The 9,133-nt window shown below is 56.6% G+C and overlaps 1 protein-coding gene across 1 annotated transcript in view; it reads right to left on the reverse strand.

Annotated features, from left to right (window-relative positions):
• Nucleotides 1–8,751, reverse strand: part of STK36 (serine/threonine kinase 36) — a gene marked incomplete at both ends in the record, with an annotated part of 10,812 nt that extends 2,061 nt beyond the window's left edge. Inside the window, 21 exon segments of the mRNA XM_029086777.1 lie at nt 1–32; nt 139–249; nt 442–505; nt 812–906; nt 1,119–1,217; nt 1,451–1,555; nt 2,150–2,277; nt 2,562–2,614; nt 2,616–2,725; nt 3,747–3,852; nt 4,211–4,308; nt 4,545–4,724; nt 4,975–5,118; nt 5,230–5,356; nt 5,435–5,634; nt 5,847–6,016; nt 6,278–6,371; nt 6,738–6,987; nt 7,237–7,367; nt 7,790–7,867; nt 8,611–8,751. The exon segment at nt 1–32 is cut by the window's left edge and continues 58 nt beyond it. Coding sequence (XP_028942610.1) covers nt 1–32; nt 139–249; nt 442–505; nt 812–906; nt 1,119–1,217; nt 1,451–1,555; nt 2,150–2,277; nt 2,562–2,614; nt 2,616–2,725; nt 3,747–3,852; nt 4,211–4,308; nt 4,545–4,724; nt 4,975–5,118; nt 5,230–5,356; nt 5,435–5,634; nt 5,847–6,016; nt 6,278–6,371; nt 6,738–6,987; nt 7,237–7,367; nt 7,790–7,867; nt 8,611–8,751 — 2,516 coding nt within the window.
• Nucleotides 8,752–9,133: the final 382 nt, after the last annotated feature.

A 9,133-nucleotide genomic window follows, 5' to 3' on the forward strand; every position in this document is an offset into this window, starting at 1 on the left:
GAAGCTGCAGCTGCAAGAGAGTAAGGGACAGGCTGGAGGGCAGCAGCACCACATCTACAGCCTTCTGAGCCTGTCTTTGCACACCTTCACAGTGGGGTGACAGCATGCCTCCCCTGCTCCTCCATCCCCATCTCATACCTCAGCAGGCACTGTCAGTGCATTTCTCATCACCGGTAGGATCTCTTCTCCCCTGAGCTCCAAGGCCACCCCGTGCTGACTGAGCTGTGTCAGGAGGAACGCTGCAGCACCCTGTGGGACAGGGAGAGCTCAGCACCTTTGGGACTTGCCCATCTGCCTGCTCAGCGCTGACTCTTCCATCTCGTGGCCCAGCACAGGACAGCCAGGCTGTGCCTGCCCCATCCCACCCTCAGCGAGCAGCAGTAAGATCCAAATGGGATGTAGGGCTCTCAGTGGTGGCTCTGGCGGGGTGTGCAGACCTACCACAAGGGAGACAACAGAAGACTGGGTGATGAGATCCACAGCCACAGTAACCACCTCCTCAAGCCTGAAACACAAAGACCAGGAGAGAGGCACTGTGTTCCCACAGCTTCGCACCCCACAGAGCAGCAGCATCCAAATACCCCCAATACCTTGCAGGAGGAGTGAGCCCTGGTTCACAGCCCCTCCTCTTCCACACTGGGTCCTCACCCCATCTCCAGCACCTACCCACACTGCCCAGCACTCTGCTGGTGTGTCCAAATTGGAGGGCTCAGTGGAAGCAGAAGACCAGCTCTGGGCAGGGTGCAGGACAGAGGGCTGTTCAGGGCAGGGCATGTTCCTCTCTCACCCATGAGTGAAAGCGAGTGCTTACCTGGGAGGACAGGCCTGGAGCTGCAGGGTGAGCAGGGCCAGCAGATACAGTGAGGCCTCGCAGGCTGCCCCCTGGGCCACCTCCACCATGGGGATCTGCCAAGGGAACAGGAGTCACAGGGGACAGCAAGGCTGGGAGGGGAGGAGGGGATGTTTCTGGGCCCTGGAGGAGCACTGCACTCTCCAGACTAAGCTCCTCCAAATTCTTCTCCCAACATGTTCTGCAGCTTGATCTGAGCAGCGCTCAGAGGAATGTGTCCTGCTTGTCCACACTCCTACCCCACCACTGGGGCTGTGGTCAGTCCTACCTCACCCTTCAAGAGCTGCATGAGGGAATCCCACAGTTGTTGGCTCCTTCCCAGGTGCTGGCACAGGCTCGGGCTGGCATGGCAGACAGCATAGAGGATCTGCAAGACAGAGGGGAGAGATGTACACCAGCCCCTGGGGACAGGGACGCAGCGACCAGGCTCATCCCAGTCACACCCCGTGGCTGCCATGGGCTCATTTACTCAACAGCTGACACCAGGGAGATGGGAGTCACTGAGAGCTGAGCCTACAGTTCTCCCTTCCCCATGCTAGGAGCCAGACCAAAGGTCCAGGCACCTTCTGGGCACAGCTAGATAAATGGACAGAGCCTTACCTTCAGCACATCCAAGGGGCAGCTTAGGTGCTCCAGTCTCCCCAGCAGTCTCCCAAGCTGCTGGCTCTCTCCCTCCATAAGCTTTCCAGCTACCTCCTGAGCAACCTGCAGAAATCAGCCTGTTTTGCACCCTGGGCACCTGAAGCACTGCACAGACTTAAGGAGTTAAATTATAGCAACAAATTAATAAAAGAAGGCATCTGCTTCCTACATGTTGCCTGTGCTCCCAAAGGGATGCCCATCTGCCATGACCCAGCATGGCTTTAATGCACAGTCCCATAGCTGAGATGAGAAAGGTGAGATTCCTCCTCTGCTTCCCTCCTTGTTGACTCAGAGTTAAAGGATCAAATGTAAATCTGTAGTTCTGTTTTTCCTCTTATTTATTGTCCATTCCATTTCAGATTTCCCACAGTTCCTATCACTGTCATAAAAGAATTCTTCATGTTTTCTCTGCATTGCCCAGTTTTTTACCTAGCCCATCCCAGTTCAGATCTCGTAATTGACTTATGAGTCAACTTCAGAGTCCTGAAGTTCAGCTGTGAGGTGGGAAGGAGCAGCCAACAAACACCAGCTCTGCAGCCACCAAAGCTGGAAGACCCCAGCCCTCTGCTCTACTGCTGAAAAAGAGACCGTCCTGCAAAGGGCTGCTGCCCCTCTGGGGACCACAGCTCCTCGCCCTGCAAGGAGATCTGGCCTGACCTGCTGCTTGGCTTTGCGACAGCTGTTCCTTTCCAGGGGGATGCTGCGGGCAGCAGCCAATGCAGCAGTGAAGAGGTCTGCCACACGTGGGCTTTGGTCATGGGCTGACCTGGCCTCCGTCGCCGCACCTGCACAGGGACAGAGCTCACAAGACATGTGCTAAGGGAGGGATGCTGAGGGGCAGCAGGATAGGGCTGGAGGCCAAAAGAGGAAAAGTCAGGCTTGTGACATGAGGAGGGTGAGATCTGGGATTGAGGGAGAGAAGAGGAGAGCCCTGGTTAGCAGGGGTTTGGGCAGATAAGCTTCAGCCACCTCCTCCAGCCAACAGCACTGCAATGGCAGTCAGTGCTCTGAGGGAGCCCAAGGGCAGGAGGGAAAGGAGAAACCCCAGGAGAAGGTGGTGAGCTGCTACCTTGCAGAGCAGGCTGCTCTGAGATGGATCCCTGAAGGAGTCTGAAAAAAAAAATGCTCCTCTTGCAGGCTGGCATAGAAGGGGGCAGAGACCCAGGGGTATGTCACATCCAGGCTCTCACAGAGCAGGGTGAAGCACTGGGGGAGACACAGGGGTTGCCATCACTGCAGACTGAGGGTGGGAGAAGAGAGGACAATGGGGGAGGAAGCTGTGGGGGGGACAGCAGAGATGGGAGAAGGACTTGTGCTCAAACTTCAGGGACCTCCAAGTGTCTTCTCCAGCCAGGTTACTGTGTGGAAGCCTGTGATAGTTCCACTGGGCTGGCCCTTGGCTAGCAGCTGACACAGCTGCTCACCCACTTCCCCTCCACCCCCAGGGGACAGGGGAGAGGACTGGGGGGCAAGGGTGAGGAGACTTGTAGGTTGAGATAAGAACAATTTAATAATTGAAATAAAAGGAAACTTAAAATAATACTAATATTAAAATAGTAGGGATAATGATAACAGTAACAGAATATGCAAATGGGTGATACCCAGTGCAGCTACTCACCACCCGCTGACCAAGCCCAGACCCTTCCCAGATAATGATCCCAGAGGAGCGAGAGCCCGAGCGAAGCCAGAGAGAGCCAAGAGAGGAAGAGACCCTCACTAATATACCGGACATGATGTGATATGATATCAAATATCCCATTGGCATATTCAAATGCCAATTTAGCTTATTAATTTAAATATTCCTCACCCCCTTAGATCTTGTGCTTGTAGAATAACAGAACACAAAGTCCTTCACCTCCAGCAACAAAAATGCAAACACTGGTGTTATCAGTGTCTCTCTCATAACAAGTCCCAGGCTGAAAAGCAAATCGCAGCACTATTCTAACTACTGAAAAGAAAACCAGCTCTGTTCCAGCTAAAAACCAGGACAGAGTCACATGTGGCTGCATGCTGGCAAGAGAGGGGTACACATGGAGGCACAGCCAGGGAAGGTGCCCCTCAGAGACCTCCTTTCTGCATGTGATCCCCCCAAAAAAACCCCAGTGGGTGAGACAGCCTGCCCTGTCAAGAATGTATCAGACCCCACAGGTGGGAGCAGGGTCCTCAGCCTGCACTCCTCCTGACACACACACAGCCCCACAGCTCCTGTCCCTGGGGGAAAAGGTGGGGAGAAGGGAGACAGGGACACCCTTACCAGGAGGCTTTGCTGGCAGAGTCTCATCTTGCTGTTGGCTGGCTCAGGCAGCAGCTCTGGCAGCAGGGCTAGGAAGCAGCCAGCACTCTCCTGGAAGGTCTGCAGGCTGGAGGAGGCAGCAGGGGCAGAGGAGAACAGAGAAACATGGTCCCTGGCTGTAAGGACAGGATCTGGCCAGGCCCATATGGCCCTGGCTAGTGGAGCAGGCAGTACCCACGAGCACTGTGAGCTGCTGTCAGTGGGCAGCACAACTGGACTCTACTCAGCTGTGCCTTCCCCTTAACTAGTCCCACTCACGGAAAGTGCTCCTCTGTGAGCACAGCGATACGGCACCAAGCGCTTAGTCCATGATGCTTCCCCACAGAGACATGTCCAGCCACAGAGTATGAACACCACCCTCCCACCTACTGACAGGTCCCCAAAATGGCCACAAGAGACCTGAGAGCACAGAGGGTTGTCCCTACCTGTCCTTCTGCCCACTCTTCTCCAGGCTGCATTCACTGCTGAAATAAGCTGTGGTCACCGCGAGGATGTCTGTCAGCACCATGATACACCAGGGCTGCTGCAGGATCCAGAAAGAAACAGCAGGTGGGGATTGTCGGCTGGCCATCCCACCACCACCTCCTGCCAGGACCTCCATCCCAGCACCACCACCTGCCAGGACCTCCCCCTTCTCAAGGGTGCCTGGAAGAGTCACCAACCCTGTAAGCTAGCTCCAGCAGGACACCAGGGCCTCTTCAGCACCAGCACTCTGCAGGGCTGGAAGGAGCCCAGATTTCTCTGGGGTCCTACACCCACCTGCTTGGTGCTACCACTCTCCAGGATCTGCTTGGCTAGACACAGCAGGGACAGGGGCACATTCAGCTCTCGGCAGAAGTGGTCCAGCAGCTCAGACTCACACCGGGTAGCCAGGAGGTTGCCCATGACACTGAGCACAGGGCGGAGACGGGAGGCTCCCTCCAGCATCCCTTCCAGCACCTGGACACAGAGAAGCCCTAAGAGCTCATGATCAGCAGAGGTTTTGGCCCCTCCAGCAGCCATTCAGGCCAGGGGACAGCAGGGGAGCAGATGGAAAGCTAAGTGTGTGAGACAGCTCTGGCTCCTGGAGAAGCAGAGGATCTTCTTGCTGCCTGGATTGAGGACTCTCCCAGTGCTCACAACCCAATCCTGGGGAAGAAGGCAGCATCCATGTCCCCAGTTGTGGTTGCCAGGGGCAGCCATCACTCACCTGCTGAGAAGAGTCTGCCAGGCGGGCCTGGACACGGTGCCGGAAGGCCGGGTCCCTCAGGAGGCTCAGTGGCATGCTCAGCTGCGTGGCCGAGGGCTCAGTGGCCTCAATCAGGTGCTGCCACTCCTCATCGCTCTCCAGCTCCTGGCCAGAGAGGAGAGAGGACTGGTGCCACAGCCCCTGCCTGCCCCAGGGTCTCTGTACCAGCCCCTGGGGACTGGGCCCTGCTGTCCTCACCACAAGACACTGTCTTACCTCACTCTCCAGGTCCACGGTCTCGATGCTGCACCTGCCCCGACGCTCTGCCCTGCCAGCACCAGGCGGTGGAGGGGTCTCTGCTCCAGGAAACTCCCGCTCATAGTCTTGAGTGATGCTGTGCTCCCTGGCAAGGAAACAGCACAGTCAGTGAACAACCCTGCCTTCCCCTCTTCCTCCTGTCCCAGCCTCAACCCTCCCTCACCGTGGGTCAGGAGGAGGCTCTTCCAACTCCCACTCTGCCATGCTGCTCCTTCCTTGCAGGACACCAGGGTTCTTCTCGCTGGAGGCAGCTGGTGGCTCCCTGTCCCCAAGGGCCGCCTTCCCTGGAGCTGCTCTGGGTCTGTGCCCTGGACATCCTTTGCCAGAGTCCTTCGTTGATGCATGACCTGCCTTCAGTTGCCCCTGGGTGATGCCAGAGAAGTTTGGTCAGGGCAGGGTTACTCGGCCAGATGAGTCCCCTAGACCCCACCACCTGAGGACCCCACATCCTGCCTTGTACGTGGCTGACACCCCAGCCTGACCCATGTACCTTCTGTCTTTCCCCCCAGGTCCCATTTCAGTGCCCCTCCTTTGCCTGTGGAACACAGTCAGGGGAATCCCACATTTTCCCCCACCTTTTTCTGTGCCTCCTCAACCATCTTCTGCTGGGCCTTTCTCAGGATCTTGGACTGGCCACTCCTGGGGGCCATGGAATGGGCTTGCTGCTCCTTCAGGGCCTGCAGCTCTGGGGACAGCTTGGTGGTGAAGGGGTTTGAGATCCCGTGCTCTTCTGTGTCATCAATCACTGCAGAGGCAAGAGGAGAACCTCATCAGCAGCTCTCCTTTGGGACAGAGAGAGTGATCAGCTCTGGGATCCCAGGGGAATCTCAGGGAACCCAGAGCAAGTGCAGGGCAGGAGCTAGGGGTCAGTACTTGGAGAAAGCTGAGAGGAGGGAGGCAAAGACCAGGGTGGTAAAAATAGCAGGGCAGGGAGGTCCCCCCAGCCTCCAGGCAGTAGGAAGAGGAATTGAAGATGGCCAGTGCTGGAAAAAGAGCTGGTACTCACCAGTTACACGTCCAGCAATGAAGGGGTGAGAGAGCAGCTCTGGCCATGACAGGCGCTGGCGGGGGTCCTTCATTAGTAGTCCCTGCAGGAAGCTCTACAGGACAGCCCAGCACCAGGGTCACTGACACATGCTCAGCACCCACCGGTGAGCATATGTACCCACCAGTCTCCCCCAGTGAGGGCACCCAGGAGGCCTGCATTCCCTGCCTGCCTCTGGGAAAGGAGCGACTCTAGTGCTTAGGGCAGATGGGAAAACACTTCCCTTCCCAGCCCAGTAAATCACTGGAGAGCAGTGATAAGGGTCCCCCTCCCAGGAGGCCCAGCTCTCATCCCTTCTCTGTGTTCTGAAATCCCTGTTAGGGAACATAAAACCTAAGAGTAACCCCCCAGGGCAGGAGGTGAGGCCAAAGCTGCTGCCACATTAACGATCTCACCCCACAGACAGGGCCTTTGCCCTTACCTTGAAGACTGGGCTTATGTCCACGGGCCATTTGACGGGGTCCTTGACGATGAGGTTAACGAGCTGGAAGATGCTGCTGGTGTAGAAGGGAGGGGTGCCCACGAATAGCTCATACAGGATGCAGCCCACAGACCACAGGTCTGCTGTGTGGTCATACGGCCGCTCCTCCACCAGCTCAGGGGACATGTACAGTGGGGTGCCCTTGACGGAGGTCAGCACCATGGTGTGGATGCTCATGGCACGGGCAAACCTGCTCAGAGCAAAGCACAGGTGGCCGGTTCAGGCTGAAACATCCACTGCAGCTCCCAGGGAGATCCCTACAAGTTTACTAACACCTCTCCCCTCTGGAGTACAAAATCCCCCATCCCCGCTCAACTTCTAAATAAGTAAAGAATCCAGGTCCCCTTCCACACTCCCCACTCCTCCTCTACAGCACCCAGGACACCCCTTGGCTGCCCCAAGCCCAAGTGTCCCACTCAAGCTGGCCTCCAGCACCCACCCAAAGTCACAGAGCTTGACGACACCATCTTTGCCCAGCAGGATGTTCTGGGGTTTCATGTCACGGTGCAGGATGCGCTGGGAGTGCAGGTAATAGAGAGCAGAAACCAGTTGGGCAGCTATGGTCTGGACCTGCCGGAGATACAGAAGCCTCAGCCTGTGTCCCATGGTGCCACCAGCTGGAGCAACCATGGGGTCCCTTATGGCCTGGCTCCCCCAGTACCTCCACTCCTCCCCTCGCCCTGTGGCAGGAACCAGCCCCAGCCATGGGCCAGCAGTTCCTTGGAGTAGGCTGATGGCTGAGGCAGCAGCCTGGTGATGTGGTCCTTGAGAGGTAACAGGGAAACTGAGGTCCCTGCTGGACCCCACTGTCCCCCAGTGCAACTTGGCCCCTCTCCATCCCCTTCAGAAGCTCTGCCAGGTAAAGCCCTGGAGGTATGCTCCCCTTCCCAATGCCTCCTGGCCCACAGCAGAGACCTCCTGTCTGCAGCCAGACAAATCCTGTTCTCTCCATCCTGCCATAAACACTGCCTGGCCACCACCATGACAGTCACCTGGTCCTCGGGCAAACTCCCATCATCCTCCAGGATCTGGAAGAGCTCCCCTTCTGCATAGTCAGTGACCACCACCACCTGGAGAGAAGAGCAGTATGGTGAGATCAGACACTCACCCAGCCACATCCCCACCATGCCCGAGGGACCGGGACAGAGCAGGGTAGGAAATCTGAGGGAGGTGCTGGGGTGTCCTCATGCACAGCCCATCAGCTTCGGCTGGGACCTGGGAAGGGAGAAAGCCCCGTGGCTGCACTGCAGCAAGGGCCTGGCCGTTAGCCAGGGGACTTGTGTCTGTCCTTATCTCGGACACCTGGCAGAAACCAGGGAAGAGGGAAGGACAGGACAAGCCCAGGATGGTACTTCCAAGCCCAATGAGTACAATCAGTCCCTTGAGCTTGTTTTGAATCTGCTGCCCAGTTACTTTATTTCATGCTCCCATGTCCCATAGCACAGTCTTCTGTCCTTTTTTTACCATACTCTCTCTGTGAGAGTTTAAATCAGTGAAAAGTCAGTCTCTTTAGAGACTGATGAGGTGACTGAAAAGTCACGCTCACCTTGTGATCCCAAACCACCCCTCTTGCATCACACATCCCCTGCCCAGTTCCTTCACCTCTGCATATGACCTAGTGCACCCCACACAGCCCAGATAGGTGCTGGCTTCCCAAGCAGCAAATACTGGAGTGCTCTGAAAAACAGTGACCAGGCACTGGGAGGGTGTCACTAGCATCTCCTGAGAAAGAGGTCCCGAGGACAGCAGGGGCCAGGCCTTGTCCCCCTGCCCCAGTCAAGCAAAAGCATCTGTCCCAAGTAGTCCCCTTCACCTCCTTGTTGGTCTCGAAGCTGTCGAGCATCTGGATGATGTTGGGGTGACGGAGGCCTCTCATAATCTCAATTTCCCGCTGCAGGTTCTTCAGCTCCTTCTCAGACCGCCCCACCTTGGGGATGAACTTCAAGGCCACCACCTTTCAAAGCAGGCAAAGCTGGGATCAGAGCAGGCTCCTACCTGCCCTGACAGAGGCCATGTTTAACCCAAAGGGGACTCAGCGTTTTCCAGCTGAGCACACCGAACAAGATGTTTGTTCACTGGATCCCTTGGAGCTGGGGCTCCCCCCAGGCCCTTGCACATTGATACAGGGGTTTACCGTACTTTGCACACTGGCATTTAAAGCAAAGAAATTTAATCAGTGTGCATAGATAAAACTAGGAGTGCCAGGAACATGGGACAGGACCTAGAGATGCTGGTAGACAGCAAGGCTGATACGAGCCAGCCGGGTGCCCTGGAAGTGAGGAGCACTAGCAGCATCCTGGGCTGTGTCACCAGGCTGGTGCTGGAGGGAAGTGACT

This window comes from Antrostomus carolinensis, unplaced genomic scaffold, assembly GCF_000700745.2.
Source record: "Antrostomus carolinensis isolate BGI_N321 unplaced genomic scaffold, ASM70074v2 scaffold27050, whole genome shotgun sequence".
Classification (NCBI taxonomy): Eukaryota; Metazoa; Chordata; class Aves; order Caprimulgiformes; family Caprimulgidae; genus Antrostomus; species Antrostomus carolinensis.